The 24,169-nt window shown below is 37.1% G+C and overlaps 1 protein-coding gene across 40 annotated transcripts in view; it reads right to left on the bottom strand.

The window, feature by feature from the left end:
• The window catches only part of PCGF3 (polycomb group ring finger 3), a 66,612-nt gene that overhangs the window by 6,601 nt on the left and 35,842 nt on the right, over positions 1-24,169 (bottom strand). For 18 of the 40 annotated variants that reach the window (XM_065045529.1, XM_065045526.1, XM_065045528.1 and 15 more), the window contains 6 exons: positions 17,853-17,949; positions 15,184-15,239; positions 14,114-14,224; positions 13,557-13,645; positions 12,155-12,292; positions 10,038-10,118 (listed from right to left, as the gene is read on the bottom strand). In XM_065045529.1, coding sequence (XP_064901601.1) covers positions 10,038-10,118; positions 12,155-12,292; positions 13,557-13,645; positions 14,114-14,224; positions 15,184-15,239; positions 17,853-17,949 — 572 coding nt within the window. Of the gene's footprint in view, positions 1-7,054; positions 8,016-10,037; positions 10,119-12,154; positions 12,293-13,556; positions 13,646-14,113; positions 14,225-15,183; positions 15,240-17,852; positions 17,950-24,169 lie in introns of those variants that run through there. The other 22 variants (XM_065045547.1, XM_021296351.2, XM_021296354.2 and 19 more) reach the window with 3 other exon arrangements.

Raw genomic sequence — 24,169 nt, 5'->3', positions numbered from 1 at the left:
TGGTGAGGAAACAAGGCTCTGAACAAAAGCACTCAAAATTCTTCACCAGTTCTTATCGAGTGCGCAAAATTAGTAAACAGTGGTTATTTCAGGCCTAAATCAGTCTGATGGTTAAAAGCAGAAAACATTTGTCCTTCCCATCTCTGAGCTTCTTTCTTTGCCTCTTGTCCACACTGACATGCAGAAAAGTTCCACGGACAATCCATTCTATTGCAAATTCTATACAAGAACACAGAACTGAAAGCAAACACTATTCCTAGCCAGAGAAAAACATTTTATCTCTGTGTCTGTGAAGGCTATGTTTAATTTCAAAGTCTATTGTAACTTGCTGTAAAAAAACAGATACTGCCATTCATTTTGTAGAGCTTGGCAGTACATCAAAAATTATCTATTCTGATACTCAATTTTTTGAAGGTATGTAACAGTAATAAATTATAAAGAACTAAGAAAAAAAATTAAAATATGTAGCAGTACTTTCCCCTGTACAAAATCATGTGCATGACTTCCTTGGTCTCAAGGGGCTAAAATGTTTAATTAAAAAACAACTCACTTATCAAACCACTTGCAGAAAACTCATTTTAGAATTAATTTCAAGGTGGAATCTGGCTCTCCCAGGGCAACTGCAATTCACTTTTTTGACCTGACATTTGAAAGCAGACTAAGCAAAGCAAAGGCATAGAAATACACTGAAGAAGATGGCTGGGAAATGTGCAGTGACATTCTCTGCATTAGTAAGCAGTGAGACATGGACATGCACTATCAAAAAAAAGTAAATACACAATGACTTTGCAGGAAAGCAAATTAAATCCAGATTAATTGTATTTAGCATTGAATTAACAAATATTTTAGTATATCTCATATCATTACAGAATAGACATTTTCTGAGTATTTATAAAGTGGGATTTTTCTTTTATCAGCAACCCAAATTACATTACTGCAGTTTGACTTTCAGGCTGTGGTCTGCAAAATTAAGTAGTGGAATTTAGGTGAGGAGTGAAATTGTTGGTCAATGCTAAAATAGTTCTGCTCATGTATTTTCAGTAATTTTGTCAGCTGGACCAGTTCTTAGTATAAATCAGAGGTAATAAAGGCAACTGGCTGCTGTCACAGAAGTCACAAAGCCCTCTGAAAAAAGAATCGAGGTCTTGCAGTGCAAACCGAGGGGGCAGTGGACACAGTTGGCTCCCCCGTGGCAAGGTCAGGGAAGCAACCACCCAGAGCAGAGCGTTTTGATTTCCCCTTTCAAAAAGCGTTCACATCTACTTTCTTCATCGGAAGGGGCTGGTTTGGGGTAGACAGTACCGCAATTTTGTTAGAGGTGAATTTTACGGTGGCCCCATGTGGTTGCTGAAGGCGAGAGGTATAATGTAGGTGAAGCAGAATCTTGTGAGAAAGTAATTTTGTTCTGGCTCTGAGGGGAAAGTCTGGTACTGCAGGATTTCCCCAGGACTGGATGAGGTAATTCCTTTATAACAACATTGCCAGGATCAGAACTTCTGTGCGCTGAAAATGAGTCATCTAAAGTAGGTTGTATGGGAGTGAAAAGCTAAGTGTGAGTCACTGCACTACCATAACATACATTTAATTAAATCTCTCCCAAGAGAAGGTATGACGATTCTCATGAGAACTGCAAGTGATGGATTTGTAGCAAGATAGACTGAAGATTTTGAAATAACTAAAAGTTAGGCTAATAAGTAAAAGCTGAATGTTTAACTTTCTCTCTTTGGATCACCTTTTTGCTTAATAAAAGGTGTTTGATTTAATAAAAAGGTGATCCAAAAGAGAAGTATCATTTTTTTGAAGACTCATTTGAGGAACTTGAACTACTGTAGCATCTGCTTTGCAACTTTATTATATCGACTACGCATTTCAATTAATTTTGCCCTAAAAACTCTCCCATACCTTTGACCTGCTATTAAAATAAATCTCGAGGATTTTGAAGGAAAAAAATAAAAACAACAACCTTGTCAAGTTACGAAGAGGGCATGGACCAATGTTTGCCAGATACCACAAAAGACCAATTTTTTCAAAGGCAAAACATATTCAGTTCATTAATCAAAGCATCCCCTAAGAGACCATTTTTCCCCACTAGCAGCTCAGCAAAGTAATAAAATAAAATATAAAATAAAATAAAATAAAATAAAAGCAGAATATGTGTGAATATGTTTTTCAATTTGCCATGTGTCTAAGTGAACATCTGTACTCCAGAATGCTGAAGTTGGCCCCTGCACATCAACATCACCAGGTAAGGTAAGATTAAAAGTAACACATACAAGCCAGGTTAAGTAATTTTCCATCCACAGATATATAAAGACATCAGGGCAACTGTGTTTCTCCTCTTCGTAGCTGAAATTATTTCATTTATTAACTGCAGTTCCTTGCAACATACATTGTCACAGACATACTGCCATTCTGTGCAGTGGAGTAATACTTTGGGCCATGCTTGTGTTTTGACTAAAAGGCTGATTATGACAATGCAATACCGCACCACCACTGTTTCAGTCACTGTGTTTGTTCAGCACTGTGATATTTTGATGGCTAGTTCCTTATGTTCTTGGAGAAAAATGGGACAATAACTTCCAGCGTGGCAGTATTTCAGTTACTCTGCTTTTATTAACAAGCATAGAATATTAATTGGCAAAACACTGGATACAAGCTTCACTATCATAAAATCAAAACATTAAGCAATAATCCCAAAAGGCTTATTCAGACAAAACTAGCCACCAATAGTACAAAAATTACACAGCAACACAAAGCATAAAAAATTGTAAACTTTTAAATGAAGCTAAGCCAAAAATATGGTCTTACACTGTGACAGTTCCAGAATCTTTATTATGCCACATAAAAGGATAAAGGCTTAGTGGTTGCATTGGCTTATTGTCCCTTAACCATAAAATAGTCTTGTTGCAGAAGAACAAAGTCTCCTTTTGTTGAGATAAATCACTTAAATTCAAGATTCTATTAAGCCAATGCTTTGAGTTTCAAATAGAAATTAAAAAAAACCCAAACAACAACAACAAAAAAACAAAAACCAAACCAAAACAACAAAACAAAACTGGAACATCAGTATTCAAGAGTCAGGGTCCCTCCTTCAGCCACAGCTAACAATTCACATGAATGACCCTACTGGTTTGTATAAACCATCCAGTTTATCAGTAAAGTTATCAATGTAATTGTTCACAGAATTGGACACTTAGCTCCTACCCTACCACTAGTATCTGGGCAGGTCATTGAGGCTTTGGAAGATTTCCAAGCAGCCCTAAAGATGATCAAACATAGATCAAATACCAGGACCAGCGCTTTTAACTTTTATATAAATAAATCATAACTCCACAGTAAGACACTACTGCTCACTTGCCACAAGATACAAGTTCCTAGAAAGTGTACTGATTGCAAGTTTTGATTAAAGCAGAGATCGAAGCATTGTTCCATGTTCCTTAATGCTGTTATCTCTGTACCTTTTTACTTCAATAACAGATCTCAAGACCCTAGTTCAGTTAACTATATCTTACATAGAGATTCTATTGTATAGGACAATTTTTTGCCCTCTTAACAGCATTAGACAGACTAAGTGAAGGGTGCAGGAACGTTTCCAGTGAAAGATCCAAACTGAAGTGATTACCTGAGGAAATACAGAAACTAGATTTTTCTGTACAGTCAAGCCTTCTGCACAAAATGCATTTTAAGTACTCATTAAGATTCATCTTGCTGATGTACAAACAGGTTGGCTTTTTCCTATTATATTTAGTTCAATGCTATAAAATACACTAGTTGTATGGTTATATTTATCATGCAGTAGAAAAAAAAAAAACCCCGATGAATCTCCTAGGACTAACTATGTTGTTATAAAGACAATAAGAGCCAGGTAAGCTTTCAAAGGCTCATAGCCTATTGGAAAAAAACCAGCACCATCATAGTTGTAGTCTGATACTTCCTATGGTCCCATATCCCCAGAGCTGACAGTGTACTGACAGTATACTGTTGCACAACCAATACAAATATTCCCAGGTTTGATGGTACATAAACACACAAGACGTAACAATGGCACAAAACATTTTTAGAGAGGCTGCAAGCCTTGACAATTGCTTCCACAGTTCACATTAAGGTTTCTTGCAAGATCATGTATTTTGAAGTATTGCTGACAGATAGTTCTTGTACTTACACAAGTTAAAATCCCACACTTCACTCTTAAGATTAAAAAGGAGTAAATCAAAAAACAACACCCCCAAATAATAGCTCCAAATAAAAACCCATTCAAAGAAGTGAGAAAAGCCATCTACATTCCTTTTAAGTTTAATGGTAAGTAGATGCCACATTTACAATTTAAACATATGCTTAATTAATGCATGTTTCAAATCTATTGCACAAAAGCATAAGTAATGCTCTTTATCCATATAAAACAAAAACACACAAATAAAAGCTACTCAAACTCAATGTAAAAGGAAGAAGCTTGTAAAAACATCTTACAATTTCATTTTATATGCCCGTAAATAAAGCTGGACCACTGAAACCAAAAATACTTGGATGGTAAAATAAGACAGAATGCTAAAAATAGAATAAATAATTTTATAAAGATAAAATTTAAACCCCCAAATCTTATTTAAATTCAATATTATATATCTATCTGAATTCTCTATTTTTAATGAAACTATGTTAATGAGACTCTGAGCCTGGGTGATTCAGTCTCATTGCTGCTGAGGATAATGCAACAAGATACATCTTTACTGCAATTATTTACCAGCGTAAGCAATTGTGAAAACTACTTCATGGTAATGGCATCTTCACGAAAGCCAAAACAAACTAACACTATCTCACTAAGACTAACATATCTATGCTGAGTCCAGCTTTTTGTCCAACTTAGAACAGTATCAGGATTATTTTACACAATATAATCTTGATATAAATTAACTGTCTCTTAAGCTTCACAGAAGTGAAAAAAGGCTCTGACCCAAAGGACCTCACTCTGACCTTCATTGAATTGCATTGTAGTCTTTTATTAAGGCTAAAGGAAATAAAAATATGGTCCAGACACAGTCACATCCATCCTGAGGGAAAGAGTTTCTGTAGCTAGATCTTGCAACATGTGATTCAGAAAAATAACTGGTGGTTTTATATTTGTTTGTATTTGACTCCTTTTGTTGTGTTGTCTTTTGTGTGTGTTTGTTTGTTTTACTGGTAAGGTATTATCAGACTAAACATTGCAAAAGCAGTTACACACAAATATTAGAAAAAAAAAGTTGTAGGTATTAATACTGGCTTGGATTTATGTATCCATATAGGTATGTATATATATGGATAGCACCATAACAAATTCAAGTGAGTCTAAAGATGGTTATAAACTTATATTTTCTGTACTGCAGATTGTTACAGTAAGAGAGAGATTTGAAAGGCTTCTGAATTTGTGTGTTTGTAACTAGTTTCTCAGTTGCACAAGTACACAGGAAAGTACTAAAATCCTAATGCACTTTAACAGTACTGCATCAATATCTAGTCATACAAAAAGTTTCTGCAGTACACACATTCTGAGGTAGACAGATCTCTCTCACACACAAATATATATATATATATATATATATATATATATACACACACACATATCCTGACCAAGGTGGTTCATCAAATTGCTGTCTGGCAGCTTTAGTTTCATGTCTACATCAGGTACAGCTAGTGTCTGTTTACTCAGGGTGCACAGAGGGTGAACAATAACAGCCCTGTTCATACTCGCAGTGCCTCAGTGGCTAGAGCAAGTCCCTTATTTATACTAGGACAGTAACAAGTACATTAACAGCTCCAGAAGGGCCCAGTATGTCAGTGTACACATCCATACCACCTGCATTCACTGCTTCATGAAAAGATAATAAAAATGGTAGATCCATAATCTCATTTGTTCTCTTCTGCCAGTTCAAGTAATTTGAAAGACAGAAAAAAAAAAAAAAAAAAGCTAAAATACATATATCTGAGTCCACAAACAGTAAGATAAAACCAAAGCCAAGGTTGATTCCAATGCTTGTATGCATGCACACACACTCCCCTTCCCACAAACCCAGCCGCCTGGCCTCACTGTGGAGCTGTGCCTAAACCAAACATTGAAATGCAGCATCTGCACTTTTGGTTTTTGTGTGGCCCTTCTTTCCATTTCCACATTTTAGTAGGCTCCCTCTTATTCTCTGCTTGCATACTTTTTTATTTCCTTCCTATTCATGTCTATGACTGCAATTAAAAATGAGGAACCCTGTTTTCAAAGGTAAACACAAGTTTTATAATCCCTTCTGAAACACCACAGCTGAGAAAGGAGGACTGAAGAATTTAAAGTAGGAAATTATGGGACACATGCTAAGGAATGTTGTACTTTGAAAGCCCAAGAAGAGGAAGAGGATAAAATGCTTGGATAAACCTCTTGCAGTATCAGCTTCCTGTTATCAAGTAATACTTTATAGCACAAGAGGGGAAGAAACACAGCTAGAGGAAGCAGGGCAGTTACAAGAAAACTTGTTTTCTTATCCAAACACAATTTATATAAAGACAACAGGGTTTAATAATAGGAATAGCCACTAGCATTTTCAGGTGACTGTAAAACTCTTCCAGAAATTAGAAGGTTAACTATTTCCAGCTGCCAATAATATGGCAAAGCTTGTTTTCAGTGACTTGACACCTGTGCTAGACAAATACTCTCGCAATCATACTATATATGCTATATTTTATACAGTTTGCAGAAATCACTTTCAACTATTGTTTTTAAAAAGCCAACAATTTCAAAAACCCTTACAAAAAGTGCAGTGAACCCTGCTAAGTTCTATTGAGAGTGTATTCTATAACATATGTAGTTATGTGCGTGTATAGATGTAAACACACATACATGCATACATATTACCTTGCATCCATTAGGACTGATGCAAGTAAAGTTATCATTTAAGTCCAGAAGGTGCTAGAATAATCTCATCTGACCACCGCCTGCCTCCCCCTCACCCCCCCAAAGGACAGCTAGGAATTGCACTACAGAAAATGCTATAGTTTCATAAGAAAACAGGTAAAGGAAATACAAAGCTGCTCATAATGATCTTAGGAATTTTTAATCACTGAAATGAAAATTGTGCAATAACACCCAAAATTGCCCAAGTGCCAGTGTTTCAATAGCTAGTGAGAGAAAATTCTCTCTAGATTAAAAAATGATTTCTGCAAGATTTCTACATAAGAAATGTTTATTTTTTAAAAATTTCACACATCTAGAACTGAGTATTTGTCATTGTCTGGTGCAATTTATGCCAGAGCAAGATATCAGGGCACATTAAAATTGACTGCAATTATTTCTGTTAATCATACCAAATCAATGTGCATAGGTGACTATCAAAAGTTTACTGAAACACAAAGTGAAGAAGAGTAATAACTGGGCAAAAATTACAAACTCATTGGCTTCCCAGATTTTCAGAAATTTTCAATGCAGCATAATAAATTATTACCAGTCACTATATCATTATGTATGTTCAATGCCCTATAGAATAATATGAAAAAAAAACCAATGCAATCAGGCATACTATATAAGACAACAACACTTAGCAAAAATATATTTTTTAAATATTCAGATTGTGAAAAGTAGCTAAATGCAACTTGGTGTCAAAAGCAACATTTTAAAATCACCTCACAACATTCTAACTTATTTCTGTGTAACTGTAAGAGAAAAATCAGGCTGAGCTACATGGAACTGTGAAGTGTTTTCAGTATCTGTAAACTTAGTGCTTGTTGAGTTGCGACTTCTTTCTTCCATACAAAAAAAGTATAAATATTTTATGTCCAAAAATCTAGGTAACACATCCCTAGAAGAAATTTTCAGAAGGACAGTCCGCTATGAAAGCACTACGGTCTTCCGAAATTATTCAGCTGGTTTGTGTCATGTGATTAGTGATGCACTAAGAAGGTGCCAGATGATAGTCTCTGCAAAAAACTCTGTCCAGAAGGACAATAAAGTTGTCTTACAGCAAGTCCATTTTGGGTCTGTAATGTAGCAGTAGAGGTGCTTTCTGCAACACAAAAATACCAGATAAGAAACAAAACCAGAACTAACCTGTTCAGTAAACAACACTTTTATTTCATAAACTAAAGCTTAAAGTAACTATCAGGGTAGCTATCTGACATGTCAAAATTCCACCAAGACAAACGATGTAATTTCATCTGTGGAGCTCAAACAACAGATGAAAAATCCTTTCCATTTTGTCTCGGGAGCTGATGAGTTTTACCAGATCTGTTTAACCTGGAAAACCCATCCCTAGTAAGAGAAATTACAAACAGGTAAACTTCTCATATCCACAATTTCCTGCACCAAGGTGTTCTGTGTCTCCTCTTGTTTGTTCTGGACCTCCCACCTCTCAGTTTCATTTTATATCCCCTACCTCTCTCACTTGAGAAGGCAGTTAGCAGTTCCATTTTCTGTGTGACTTACAATTTCATAGATTTCCATGATAAAGATGAACAGTAGACTTCTACAGATGCACATCAATTTGATGCTCTTGTTTGGTTCTCTTTCAGCCATCCGTCCTTCACACCAAATCCCTAACATTTGCTTTGTGTCCTTTTATGTTTACCTACATTGAACTTAACGTGCTCACTAAACATCTGTCACTCAGAACTGTAAAGGCTTGCTTTAATCCTTTGTCATCAGTCTTCACTATCCTAAATAACCACAATGCACTAATCACATCCCTTTCCAGGTCATTCAGGAACATCACATGAAACTGATTCCAGTAAGAGTCCACTTGTGACCTCTCTGCATTTCAAAGACTGACCTTTGACTTCTATCCTGTGTCTCTTATGCAAGTCAATTATTTTTCTACACATAGACAGAAAAATGCAGCCCTACTCCCACGTGCACCTCTTCTAGATACACATCAAAAGCCAGCAAGTGGTTCTACCTCAGTGTACATTGTAAGCTTAGACTGTGTTCCTTGTCCATTATGAATACTAACTCCTAGTTCAAATATCCCCAAATACATATATGCTGACTCTCTAAGTGCGATGTGCCTCTGAAGTGTTCAATTTTGCAATTCATTCTTACACCCACTTAACTTGAGCTACCATTATTAATGTAATAACTAATACTCAGAATGAATGCCCTACTGTTTACTATTCGGTTTCCAGGAAGTTGTTTAAATAAACCACAATAAGCAAGTCAAAGACATACTCAAATATTTTTAACCAGCCTTGCTTATGCCTACTAAATGCTGCTAGATGTTTCCTTAACTAAGGCAGACAAGCATTCCAATTACTGCCCCTTCTTTAGAAAACAGCCTTCTTGAGTTACAGAAGAGAACTGTGTTGAAAATGTCTGCCTTTTCTGCATCACAATCTATTTCCTTACCTATGTCAATTAAAGGCAGTTTTACTTGAAGTAGCTAAAAATAATCACAGAATGTTAGGGATTGGAAGGGACTTCGAAAGATCATCTAGTCCAATCCCCCTGCCAGAACAGGAACACCTAGGTGAGGTTACACAGGAATGTGTCCAGGAAGGTTTTGAATGTCTCCAGAGAAGGAGACTCCACAACCTCCCTGGGCAGCCTGTTCCAGTGTTCTGTCACCCTCACTGTGAAGAAGTTTCTTCTCATATTTAATTGGAACCTCCTGTGTTCCAGTTTGTACCCATTGCCCCTTGTCTTATCATTGTTTGCCACTGAGAAAAGCCTGGCTCCATCCTCGTGACACTCACCCTTTACATATTTATAAACATTAATGAGGTCACCCCTCAGTTTTCTCTTCTGCAGGCTAAAGAGACCCACCTCCCTCAGCCTTTCCTTGTAAGGGAGATAATTTCTTCTGTCTTCCACTTCCTTTGCCAGACTTGAAAACAACTTGACAATCAATGCAGTGTTCACTTCTCATTTTCTTGGAAACAAATTAATACTTGGCATTCAGGGATGTTGTATTAGATATTTATTAGAGTGTCTTTCTATTGAGTTTGCAGTTACTGCAGTATAGTTCCAAATTATGCCTATTTATAAACATTTTATTTGGCCACTTCATGGTTTACGTGGAACCACTGTATCATACCTTAAATCTCCATCTAGTAACGACTACAAACTTGAGCGTGTGGTCCTTGCCGAGAATCTCTTCATTGCATAATATGTCCAGCTGACAAAACAAAGGCAACAGTTAAATCATTGGGACACAGTACATGAAACATATTTCAGATAATATTACAAATGTTTTACAAGATTGTTTTCCTCTGAAGACACTGGAACCATTCATGTTGTAGTTGCTCTGCACACAAAAAAAGTGCCAGGAAATAAAAGCGAATCTATTTTCTCAACATGAAGTGCTGAAAGACCATGCCTGTGCCTACCTAGGAAATATGGCATGAATTGGACTTAAATGTTTGATTTAGCTTCCCAAGCTGTACTAATGCACTTTCCTGAATGCTTTAGATGTTTTTAAAAATGCCCAATAAAATAATGAAGGGGACAGAATTCACAAATCTCAAAGATGGCTGTTATTTAATATACTATGAATTTTTTTTACCTAATGATCAGCTAAGTGGCTGGTACGAGGATACTTTTTTTCAAAAAAACCCTGTCTGCCACCTCCCTTAAATACTGTATTTATGGATTATTTTTTTTTTTCAGATATTCAACAGCTAGTTTTATTTTTCTGTCTCAGTAGTTAAAGATCTAGATATTAGAAACAGTGAGGTTTAACCATAAATACATGAGGATCATATGACTACTAAAAGCTGATCTACAATAGCTGAACATGAACTAAAACAGGGAACATGCATGAAACAGTAAGTTCTACCATGGTGGCTTATATTAAAGATGACTTATCACACAATCCAGAAAGGTCTGAATGTACATGCAGACTACTTACATGCTTTATCTAACCGGCAATAACTCAAACCTGCAGTAATCTATAGCAATCAGCTAAGTGCCCACAAGCTTAAATCCTTCTGCTATGCACCACTTCCTTGGTACTGGTACACTGATTACAACACAATTTATGTACTCTTTAAGAAGATTGGAAGGGATAGCAAAGGAATAAACAGTACTCCTGAAAGTTTGTTCCTTCAGTAAAAGCCAAGGAAGGGATAGCAAAGGAATAAACAGTACTCCTGAAAGTTTGTTCCTTCAGTAAAAGACAAGCAGGTTGTTAAGTCACAGACTGGCACGGTGGAATGAAGGGCTTAAACACACAAACACACTCAAAAAACCCTCTTTTGAACAGTGATGGTAGAAGGAGTCAAACACTTCCAGTGGGCTGAGATACAGTTTTGTTTCACAAAGACTAGCAGAGTTTGGGGACATACTCCAACCAGAAGACAGAGTGTTGAAGTATACAGAAGCTAGGAAGGAAGAGTGACACAGACACAAATTAGCTGTTGTAAAGTTTGAGCAGAAAGGTGTGTTGACACATGGGACTGGAAAGCAGATTATTTCATTTGAATAAAAATCTTAAAGAAAGTCAGTGAACCAGTGACATAATATGCGGTTGGGAGATGTCAAGCTGAGAGTCAACTGAGATGTCTAGAGGCTGTGACCAAGACCCAGTAAAGTGGTAAACATACACTGTATTCATATGTTTGCCACGGGTAACTTCAAATCTGAACTAAGAAGTGCAAACAACCACCTTTCTTTCTGTACCTTTCATTACAAATCCTTCCCATGATTCCAAGTATTCCCTACAAAGGAAGGGAAGTGTAGATAACTGATAACACTCTGCTTGTGGTAGGTAGCAACTTTGGGTTAAGCTTCACTGAGAGCAAAAAAAAGAAACAAAATATGCTTTCTCTTAAGCTGGGCATAAGTAGTGTTAAAGTGCTCCCTGCACTACATGTGAAATATGTGAAAGGGTGTGGTATACTTGACTACAAGTTGTGAAACAAAGCACCTTACCAGAGTCTATTTCAACATATGTGGAAGCACGTAACAAAGCCTTTTAGCTCAACTATTTATATATGGACATGAAAAGATGCAGTGCAAACTAAGTGGCAAGTCCTGGATAGACCCAAGTAAAGAAAACAAAATGACTATGTAACATATAATTCACAACACGGTACATGCTTCTATTTTCTGAGAATATCACACTAAAAGACATTCCTTTGCAAAGGAACAATCCAACACTTTTTTGTAAGGCTTTCATATCTTCAAAGTAATTTTAAAAAATTACAATATTACCTCATTAAAAGAAGAAAGGTTAAGTTTTTTGGCAATGAACTTCTTTAGATGCAAGACTGTCGCTTGTGCTGAGCAGCGAATCCATTTTCGCTTCAATCCCCGCAATTTGCTGCTATTGCACTCCAAGCAGATGCTTACCTTCATGAAAAGCAAACAGTCAGGGTTGGTTGGAACAATTTTCTGCAGTCCTCATTATGTATCCACATACAGTTTTTATTAATTAAAAAAGGTGGAAAAGTAGAGTACAAGTATTTCTTAAACTGAAATGCCTGTAATCCTATTAAAACTTGGTCTAACATCTTGTCAGTTTAATGATAAGCACTACTGCAACCAAAAGAGATCTAGACAACAAAGTTCACAAAATAATTTTTGATGTTGGAACAAGCATGCCCTAGTTCAAATTCACAGGCTGCCAATAGCTCAAGGGGACCCTAAGTCAAAAGCTAGAGTAAGATAAACTGTAAGAATATCATTGCCAACTTTTAATGATTGCTTCTAGCATAACTTCTTGCTTCTAATGCAACTACTAAATCCAGTTTAAAAACTTAATTTTAACACATAATATAAATATAATTTATTTATAAAATTATAAATTATAAATAAAATTTACAGTTTAAAAAGAATGGATACAAATGACTTAACAAATTTTAGAATTCTAAAGATTACAACCCAAAACGCCTCTTCTCTAATTTCTCTGCTTCAATTCTTACTTTTCTCATGCAGCTGTTCATTGCTTAGACTACGCTTTTTGTAATTATTTACTTTATGCGCTAAGAGGATCTAGTACTAAGTACAATCACTTTGAAAGTACCCTTACATTATAATTGAAAAGAAGACTAATCCAAATTTAATTTACTCTGGACACACATAAGAGGAAAACATAAAAGAAATCGCATATTTGTCACAAAAGAAGATTTCACTTTCAAACATGATCAGTGTCTAAAACTTACTGGTGAACTTCCTGGCTTTCATACTATTTTTATGGTCTTGTCTTAGTATTAGAGGTTTAAAACAAAATAAATAGTAAGTTAATAGAAGTGCAAAAGGTTTTATTCATAATTATTGATACACATTCAGCTCAATATATCACTATAACACTGGGATATACTCCTTCAGAAGGGGGGGCCAAATAAATTTGTTTTGAATGCAAATAAATATTTTGGAAACTCATAAACAAACAAGTCAGAACTACTAAATCTTAATGCAGATGTCTTTAACATATGCTCCATTCGTGCCAACAACCAAACATGAAACTCATGCTTGCACAAAAGTATTGAGCAACACTGCACCTTGTTTGTATCAGAAGACAGAAAATGTAGCTTGAAACATTTACTTTTTTTCTCTTTTAGCTTACCAACACACTAAAGCTAAGATAAAACTAAAACATGCCCAATGAGCTCACCTGTTCATCACTTCGATGGTAGTCATTATCTTCTTCCTGTTTTTCCTCAGAAGTTTCTTTGTTTGAATTTTCATCTGCTTTAGTTTCACCTTAGATAAGAAACCAGATATATGGGATAACACTCAGCAGCAGCTTGTAATGCTAATGTGATTAAAACAGCACAGTTCAGGACTACTATATAGAATTAACTTTGCTACTCCCAAGTTGCACTCTTCTTCTTAGGCAACCCCAGCTGCCAACAGCCCCACACATGAAAGAGAGGCATAACATATAGAGCAAAACCTTCAGTGCAACTAGTAGCAGCCCAGAATTTCAGAGGCCCCATGTAGGCACTACTGCAGAGATCTCCTTTGCCAAGAGTAATATGCAACGACCAGCTAAAAAGAGTCTATGCACAAATAAGAGACAAAGCAACAATCCTACACCTACTGTACTGTGCAGTGTTACAAAACAATAGTGACTGTAATAAACCAACTAGGCACATACCACCCACAGGCCTGTTCATCAATTTACTGGCCCTCACCCATCCAAGACAGAATAAATAAAGGACCATTTACCGTTTCTGTGGGAATCTAGGTGCTGTTTTGTAGAACATGTCTCCCCTTTGATGTCCCCTGGAACTTCCATGCCCAGTTTGTGATAAAACTCTCTTTGCTTTTTCATTTCCGCTGTTTAAAATCGTAAATACTAATAACTGTAATAAAGTTCTAATGCAATATTTATGAAGTTATTCCAAATCCCTTCCCTCTTAAGTGAAACAGGCTTACCAACAAATAGTCATTTTGTCAGTATTTGCTACCCTTATGTCTTTGCTATTGCATCAAGTCATGCCTCGTTTTCAGAGTTAGAATACTGCAAAGTCATATGTATACCTACTATTATAGCATTCGTATTAGAATGAGACAGTATTTAAAATACTATACATTATTTTGAATCTCTTCCCCCCCCCCCCATATTTCAGTCAAATAACTAGTTTTGAATTCTTATAGTTCTGTTATTCAATCTGCTAGAAATAATTTTAAAATAATCTATTTAATCTTGGTAATGCTTGAGAATGTTCCGGGTTTTCAGCTTAAATGGATTAAAATACTCTATTTAAATGAAAGTTGTAACATACATTAAGACAGAAAATTACTGAGCAGCTACTCTAAGGTACTACTTTAGTTGAACAGATCCAGTCTCAAAGATTATTATTAAAACACAAATTTAAAGTCACATGCTAAGGACGGACTCACACAGTAGCAGAAACTTCACTGAAACTAAAAGCTGTTCTGTATTACATTCTACTTCTGAGAATTCTAGAAAGCTGGTTTAAGTACACAGTTTAACAAGAACAAATGAGAGTTACATTGTGCCAGCATTCAAAAGCCGAACTTCTATTCCACTTTACGTAATACTAATTTTTGAAGAAATACCTCATCTTTCCTCCTACAACCCTCACTCACACTTTCAGCTACTACAGCTATGAAATTAAACTAAAAATGACACAAATGAAGGAATATATTTTCCATTGTATTTTTCCTCAGTTCTCCCCATTACTGCATTTTCATGGCCTGAAACTACATTTTCAAGTTGCAAAAGAAATATGTGCAAAATGACCTCTAAAAAAGGTCATACCACAACATACCTTCTTGAAGGCCTGGCACAAGTTTGTAAACAATATCTTGCATTGTTCTGTCATGACTAGTAAGGGAAATAAATAAATAAACAAATATCAAAAGTTCAAGTCAACCATCTTGATTCAAAACATTTCTCTTAAAAAAGTTCCAGTACTAAACTAATGTAAAATCTTTAAATTCACTTAAGAAGAATTTCAATTCTCAAATTATTATTTATATCAAACAAGACAGGACAGTAAAACGAAACAAATTATGGAAAAGCACAGTCTAAGACAGAAACCTAATCAAAGTTTGGGAAAGAATAGTCTCAAACATCTGGAGGGTGATGCCCCATGGAACATTGCATCCTGCATCAAGGGAAGTTATGTCATAAATAATCTCAAAATTCTTTGACAGCTTTGGGGTAAACTCATTTTTATTACAAAAGTATCAAGTGTAGTCCATTTATTACCCCTAGAGACTCATCTCTCACATTTGCAGATTACTTAGTTATCATTACTAGGTCTTCCAAAAAAGCAAGAAAACAGCTCACAGAAAAAGACCACAAGAACAAAAATTTTACTTTACTCTTAAAAGCCAACGTTTTAACTGTGAACAACATTGTGTAGCTCAGAAGACTTTAATCCCACTGGAACTGCAGCAGCAGAACCAGTTAAGATTCTAAACTTTAATTTCCAGCTCATCTAGACAAAATTCTGTTTTAGTCTAAAATAAGTCACTCTCTGAAAGAAAAAAAAAACCTAAATAAAAAAAAAAATCCAATTGATAAATAAAATTAGAAATATTTCAAATGTCTGTCTTGGCTGCAACTAGGTCATTACCCCAACACAGCTTGCAATACCAAATCCTGAATCTGACTTAAACATGAGAAGAGGCTTACAAGAGTAATCTCAGGCCCCTTATCACCTGACATGAGCACTTCACAACAGTGGAGATGAGTGAACAAGCACAGAAATGGTGACAAATCAAGAGATTTACCATCAACCACCACAGTCTTTAAAGTGGTACTAAAAGAAGAATCAAAATATCATTAATTCTAAATTCATGTCTTTTGAACCATTAGCAATGCCATTTGCACAGGCCGGGATTTTCAAGCATCACATATGGAGTGTAGAAACATCTCCAAAAAATATTTCAACATGAGCAGTAAATCAACCACCACTATTAGATCAGAGGTAAGAATTTAACAGCATTCAGAAATGTGAAATAGGAGACACAATTGGTTTACCTATTTCCCAGGTAAAGGGAGATTAATAGCACTGCACATATACATTCTAAGACATATTGTAAAATTCTTGACTGTCAATTCTTCATTAGAAGTATATGTATATCCAAAAGTAGACTGGGCAAAGGCTGTTTCAGTCTCGAAAGGGCAGTATTTTATAACCAGCTTGGGCAAAATACTTCCTTTGAAGTGTATTCAATAACCAACACCAAGTAGCAAATTCCTTTCTAGCTCAGTTCTCAATTTAATGCTGTTTCCTGGCCCCTTTTAGCACAGAAAATAAGCTTTTGAACTAAGGCACTGGTGTATTCCTTTTGCAGAAGACAAACATACTGTCTTAAGTGTTATTTATTCATGCTTGCCTATTGGCATCTACTTGTCCCTTCAAAGCGTACACTCATATAGGGTATTATAATTGTATATACAATGCTTTATCAGTCTATATTATTATTCTTCAAATGCAGAGATGGCATAATTGGTTTCAGGCTCCTGAATCAGGATCAGCTTGAGCAATGTAAGTATGTATGGAACATCTGCAGTTTTCTGTAAAGTGAAATCAGACTCATTTTCTATAAGCATTGCTTCAGAAGTTGTTCTAGAACTGAGAAATGCATTTGAAAACTGCCACAAATGAAAGCAAACTCTTCATAAAGGTAGGCGAAACACTTTTGCACTTGCACTTTGCCAGGGCAAACACACTGTCACAATGGATTTTCATCTGCAAAAGTTACTACAGTTCAGTAAAACGAAAGGAAAGCACTGAAAAAAATGAATGTCTCCTGTGAAAAAAACAAGCAAACAAAAAACCGTTACTATTAAAAAAAAAAAAAAAAAAAGAAAAAAAAAAGAAAAAAGAAACCAATGAACAATACCACATGCATGTTAGGTCAGAAAGTGAGAGCATTCTGTGTGGAGATCAAAACAGAACAAAGGACAATATTATTCCATTCTAGAGATCAAAGGCACTGGTCTAATATTTTTGCTGCCATATTGTTTCCTGTCCCTATGAACCAAACAGGCCTTTGAAAGATTAACTGAACAATAAAGCTGACAATTATTTCTCTCATTACTCTGTCAGACACTGAAAAGCACCATTAAACTATGACTAATTATTTTGAGGATTTTGTAGAAGTACAATTTCTACAAATGTTTCATTTATTTGACTTTTACGACCCAAGCATATGAAATGAGGAATGACTAAATTCACACAAATTAAACAGTAAAGTGCATGCTTTGCTTGCTTTTAAGTGTGCAAGAAGCTAACAGATGTCAAGGAGTTGCAAATTCATAGCAAAGTTTGATCCCATATCTCCTCAATCACCTTCAACCTTCCTTTTAAATGTTTAACATGCTGAAAAAAAAGTAAGAAAATTTAGGGAAAAGCTGTGCTGTATTAAAAGAGGCTGAAACAGTCGAGGGTGAAGCTAGTTGCACTTTTACTGTCATACTTACCCAATATACTGTAGTGGGTGGCTCTGATGTATAACAATTCTACAGGTTGGACAGGTGTTGTTTTCCTCCAAATATTTCACTAGGCAGCTTCTACAGACTGGTAACACGGACATTGATAATTAAAAAGAAACAAAAGAAGCATAATGAAAGAAAAATGAAGTTTTTATACAGTCACAGAAAGGTGCCTTACTGAAATTTACACAAAGTTCATCTTTACCTCATGTAAACATGATGTCTGATCATGCAGAATACAGTTTCTAGCATATTTCATTAATGTTCTTGATAGAGGGAAGTGATGCACTAGAATTAAGGCATCTGTACCTAGCCAAGACTTCATAATATAGCACACAACACACAGTCTCACTCCAGAATTTACTAGAACAGCAATTTCTAGCAGATCAGCTCCATGTTGCTTGTACCATTCAGCTTGCACAGATGATATTACAGGAACTGTGTGCCATTAAGATACTAAGCCTATTTTCTTTAACCATGGCCACACACAGAATTAAAGTGCATGGTAGCAGTGAACCCAACACAAAAACAAGAATATTCCAAAATTGGATACTTTTTAAAAGAACAGAAAACTTTCAAAAAGTGGATATCCAGGTGCTATTTTAACTCTAACTTTCAGAGAGTACACTACAGGTAAACTTCCACCAGTAAAAAATTTACATGAACACAGACCTTCAGTATTTGTAAAATGTCCTCGTAAAATTTGCTAAAGCAGTCACTCATTATAAAGCTACGTGCATTTGGAGCTCTTTCCACATGCATACACACAATTACCCATATTTCATTCAAAGTATACTATTTACAATTCCCCCCCACTCCCAGAAAGAAATACTCATAATATACACTACTCCATGATATCCTTACTCACTTGAAGCTACAACTCAAAAATGTAGGGAAAAAAAAAAAAAAAAAAAGAAGAGAGAGAAGGTGGGAAAATAGCTTTTTCTTAAAAAGCAGAAGTTCATGTAGTCCTGATATTAGCACGATCATTCTTATCACATAAAATGAAAAATTCTGTAACTACAGTGCCATCTACCTCTGAGACAAGACGATAGTACAATTAAACAAACACACATTAATACCCCCAAAAGTAAGCAGCAGCAAATAAGCATAATAAGTTTTCATTCTGCATTGTATTTACATACTTAAGATGACAGTACTCTTGCTTGTAGAGGTTATGGTTGGACCAAACTTCATAGCTTTGCACACTAAGCACAGATGTTGCACAGCAGTCTGCTCCAGCGGAATGCCAGAGCAGTAGATTCATTTACAAAAGTTAAGCCAAAGCCTCATCTTACCAAGTCAAGGAAAGCAGAACTTGACAGTGGAAGCAAAGACAGGTATCCTGGGAAGAGTAACTACAGGGACCCTGTCTAGTTGCAAAGGGATGGCGTCAGGAAGGCCAAGGTGCAGCTGGAGCTGAACATGGCAAGGGACACAAAGAATAACAAGAACAGCTTCTTTAGGTATGTCAGCCAGAAAAGGCAGGTCAAAGAGAACATACCCCCTCAAAGAGCAAGACTGGCAAACTGGTAACAATGGATGAGGAGAAGGCTGAGATACTCAGCAACTTCTTTGCCCCAGTCTTCGCTGTCAAGCCCTCTTTCCACACCTCTCAAGTGGCTGGACCTCAATGCAGAGATTAGGAGAGCAAAGAGAAGATCAGGTTTGTGACCACCTGAGGAACCTGAACATACATACGTCTATGGGAGCTGATGAGACACAAGTCCTAAGGGAATTGTCTGAGGTACTTGTAAAGCCACTGTCCATGATATTTGAAAAGTCATGGCAGTCAGGAGAAGTCCCTGGGAAGCAGAAAAGGGGAAACATAGCGACTGTTATTAAAAAGGGTAGAAAGGGAGGTTCCCTGGAACAATCAGCCTGCCAGCCTCACCTCTGTGCCTGGAAGATCATGGAACAGGTACTTCTAGAAGCTATGGTAAGCCACATCGAGGACAGGGAGGTGATTTGTCACAGCCAGCATGGCTTCACCAAGGGCAAGTCCTGCCTGAGCAACCAAATGGCCTTCTATGATGGAATGACTACATCAGTGACAAGGGAAGAGCTACAGATGTCATCTCTCTGGTCTTCTGTAAGGCCTTTGACATGGTGCCCCAGAACATCCTTCTCTCAAAACTGGAGAGATAGGGATTTGTTGGGTGGACTGTTCAGTGTATAAGGAATTGACTGGACGAGAGAGTAGGAATCCAGAGAGCAGAGCTCAGCAGAGCAATGGTCAGATGGACACCTGTGACAAGTAGTGTCCCCCAGGGGTCTGTACTGGAATCAGTACCATTTCATATCTTCATCGATGACATAAACAGGGGGATTTAGTGCATCCTCAGCAAATTTGTGGGAGACAACAAGGTGATTGGTGCAGTTGATGCACCTGATGGACAGGATGCCACACGGAGCGACCTGGACAAGCTCAAGATGTGGGCCCATGCAAACCTCATGAGGTTCAAGAAGGAAAAATGCAAAGTCCTGCACCTGGGTCAAAGCAACCTCCAGTATCAATACAGGCTGGGGGATGAAGGGATTTAGAGCAGCCTTGTGGAGAAGGGCTTGGAGGTACTGGCAGATGAAAGATTGGACATGAGCCAACAATGTGTTCTTGCACCCCAGAACCCCAAGTTCATCTTGGGCTGCATCAAAAGGAGCAAGAAATTCAGGAGAGGTGATTCTGCCCCTCTGCTCAGGCCTCACCTGCAGTACTGTGTCCACGTCTGGAGCTCTCAGTACAGAAAATATAAGGACCTGTTGGAGATGGCCCAGAGGAGGGCCACAGAAATGATCAGTTATCCCATCTCCCCTGCCATTGCATCTTTGTGCTCCTTTGTGGGTATGCATTTATCTTTACCATGTAACCTAACAGATCTCTCTAAACATGTTCACAGAAGTATATTCCAAATAAATTGGAGAGAGATGAGTTTGATGGATGGATTGTAAGATGGATGAGGAACTGGCTGGATGGCTGCATCCAAACAGTTACAGTCAATGGCTCAGTGTCCAAGTGGACACTAGGAATGAGTGGTGTCCCTCGAGTGTCTGTATTAGGACCAGTAATATTTGATATCACAATCAGTGACACAGCAGGATTGAGTGCACTCTAAGCAAGTCTGCAGGTGACACCAAGATGAGTAGTGTAGTGGATACGCTTGAAAGAAGTGGTATTGCCGAAGGGACCTGGACAAGCTCGAGGTGTGGGCCCATGGAAACCTCACGAGGTTCAACATAAAAAAGTGCAAAGTCCTGCACCTGGGTCATGGCAACGCCCAGTATGAATATAGGCTGGGGGATGAAGGGATTTAGAGCAGTCCCACAGAGAAGGACACGAGGGCACTGGTGGACAAAAGAGCCAACAATGTGTGCTTGCAACCCAGAAGACAAAACATATCTTGGGCTGCATCAAAATAAGTATGGCCAGCAGGTCAACGGAGGTGATTCTGCCCCTCTGCTCTGCTCTGGTGAGGCCTCACCTGCAGTACTCTGTCCACCTCTGAAGCCCTCAGTACGGGAAAGACCTGTTGGAGAGGGTTCAGAGGAGGGTCATTAAAAAAGATCAGAGTGATGGAATGCCTCTCCTATGAGGGCAGGCTGGGAGAGTTGGGGTTGTTCAGCCTGGCAAAGAGTAGGTTGCAGGTAGACCTTATTGCATCCTTTCGTTACATAAAAATGGGCTTATAAAATGGGGACACAGACTTTTTAGTACAGTCTACAGGGACACAACATGGGGTAATGGTTTTAAACCAAAGGAGGGAAGATATGAGTAATTTTTTTTTTTTTTTTTTTCTTACAATGAGGGTGGTGAAACACTGGAACAGGTTGCCCAGAGAGATGGTAGATACCCCATTCCTGAAAGCATTTATGGCCAGCCTGGATGGGACTCCGAGCAACCTGATTAGTTGAAGATGTCCCTGCTTCCTTGTAGTGCAGTTGGTCTAGGTGACCTTTGTAGGTCCCTTTGAACCCAAACTATTCTATGATACCTTCTAAAACAGACTCTGATTTCACTACATCTTCCAGTTTGGACTAGCTATACATGAACTCCTCCTAAACTGAACTCGTCACAAGTTGGCTCAGGTTCCAGCAGGTTTACTAGTCTAAGCATAGCATCAAAACAAATGCAAATAGACAGTTTATGGATGGTGCTGCAGTGTTCTAGATTGTCATTTTTTTTCACAGGGTCAAGCTGGGATTCACAAACTCTTGTCAAACTGGAAGTCGTAGGAGTATAGTACAGCCAATATGGGAACCATTCTAAGGTCTGAAACAATAGTATTTCTAGACTTTTTCCTGCACCTGGGATTTTCAAAGTCTCCGATTTCCATTTACCCAGATATTTTGGTACTGTTTGTAGGCCTGAACTGAGCTGTATATTTTCTGGTTACTTTTACAGTACATTTAAACGTATCAGGGAACTGTCATTAGAAAAAGGCAAGGTTAATCCTTACCGTTATTCCCCCGAACAGTTATATTCCTCTTAACTTTTTAAATTTCTCTGTCCAGTTCAAGAAATACAGTTGGTCTTCCATTACCCTTATGAATCCACAAAACAATAGCTTTCATAACATATGAGGCTTTCCCTTTCATAATGTACAAGGACAGCTTTCATATGTAAACACCAATGAAACTCAAATTAGAAATGTAAAAGTTTAACAAGACCTGGATACATCTTCTACGCTGGAATTCTAATCAACAAACAGGTGTAAGCTAGGAAAGATTTAACAAAGAGTTACTACTAATGAAGCTTTTGACTACTGGCTTATAGGACTGCTTGCCATCAAGAAACTAAAGATATAGCAGAGAAATAAGTAGTAAAGGGATCAAGAAGCTTGTTTTCCCCTGAATTCTGTTTTACAAAAGAAGTAGGCCCTGTCCCTTCAAAGGACTGGCCCTGGTCCTCCATATGACTCTCACTAAAGGACCAAAGAACTACCTTTACTACTGAAGTGGAGAGTCTCTGTATGTCTGAAGGACAGGAAATTGGAGAAAAATTTAAAATAAGAAAATTGTGATGTTCCGAGTTGAAACAGAAATAAAATTTCAAGGTAGTGTAATTCAGCACAGAATTCACTATCTCAACTGACAGGGAACTTTCAGGATAATTTTTACAATTATGCTTTACCAGGAACATAGATTATTAGTATTAACATATACAACACAAAAGATGCCAATGTGTATAAAGATCTTAATAAAGAGAGGCCTCTGTCCCTCTTCTCAGAAAACTCTAATTCTACAGGATACAGACTCAGGGAGTATTCTGAAAATACAAGCTGCCAAAACAAGGACAGGGCAAACCACAAGGAAAAAAAAAAAAAAAAAAAGCTAGCAAGGAGGATTCCCTGGGTTTTGAAGCAAGCACTGTATCACTGGAGATTAATCTAAACTTTTCCACCATAAGCAAATATAAGAAATGGTGTAGATGATGTCATGTGAGTTCAGTAGGTTTTGTGGGTTTGTTTGGTTGCTTTTTTGTTTGTTTTGTTGTGGGCTTTTGGGTTGGTTGGTTGTTTTTTGAAGAACAACAAAAAATGACTGTCTAACTCCACGTCAGACATGTTAACTTATTATATAATAATACTTGGTTTGTACAAAATCTTGTTAAAAGCAGCAGTAAAGAATTTTGGGCAACGAAAAACTCATTAAAGCTGATGAGCAGAACTTCTAAATGAAATACGATGGAAAACAATCTCTGACAAATCACGAGCATTGTATTTCCCCTTTGCAAGAAATTTTAGGTGAAGAATTAGTCTGCTGAAACTTTCATTTTGTGGAGATGAAACCACTGTCACCAATTAAAGTTTAGGACTATGGGCCATTAAGCTATTGAAACAACATAGTAGCTTTATAAAAGAAGCATTTTAAAACATGAGATGTTTGAAGTTGCATGACAAATACAATTTAATAGATTAATGCAGGCACATGTAAACAAAACAAATTATATTCTCCGGACAGGCAAAACTGGACAAATGGAAGCTCCTGGCTGACAATGACACATCAGTAAATGGCAGGGATTCTGAAGACACAGCTAGAAAATGTACATTTTGTAAAACCCTCTAATGTAATGTGTAAAGTCATTAATGTGGCTACTACAGATGATATTTAATGTCACTAAGGTCTGGATATTTAATATCAATGATGTTTGGCCTAATGATTAATTCCCCAGCTGATTCCTACCTTGGCAAAGGAAACTGAGGATCAGGAAAGATTCATGACAAAGAGTTTTGGAGTTACCACTTTGGACTACAAGGTTGCTTCTCCTCAGAAAGAACTTTTCTAGATCTGTAGTTGGAACTGTGCTA

Source organism: Columba livia, chromosome Z (genome assembly GCF_036013475.1).
Source record: "Columba livia isolate bColLiv1 breed racing homer chromosome Z, bColLiv1.pat.W.v2, whole genome shotgun sequence".
Taxonomy (NCBI): domain Eukaryota; kingdom Metazoa; phylum Chordata; class Aves; order Columbiformes; family Columbidae; genus Columba; species Columba livia.
This window is presented reverse-complemented; position numbering and strand designations above follow the sequence as displayed.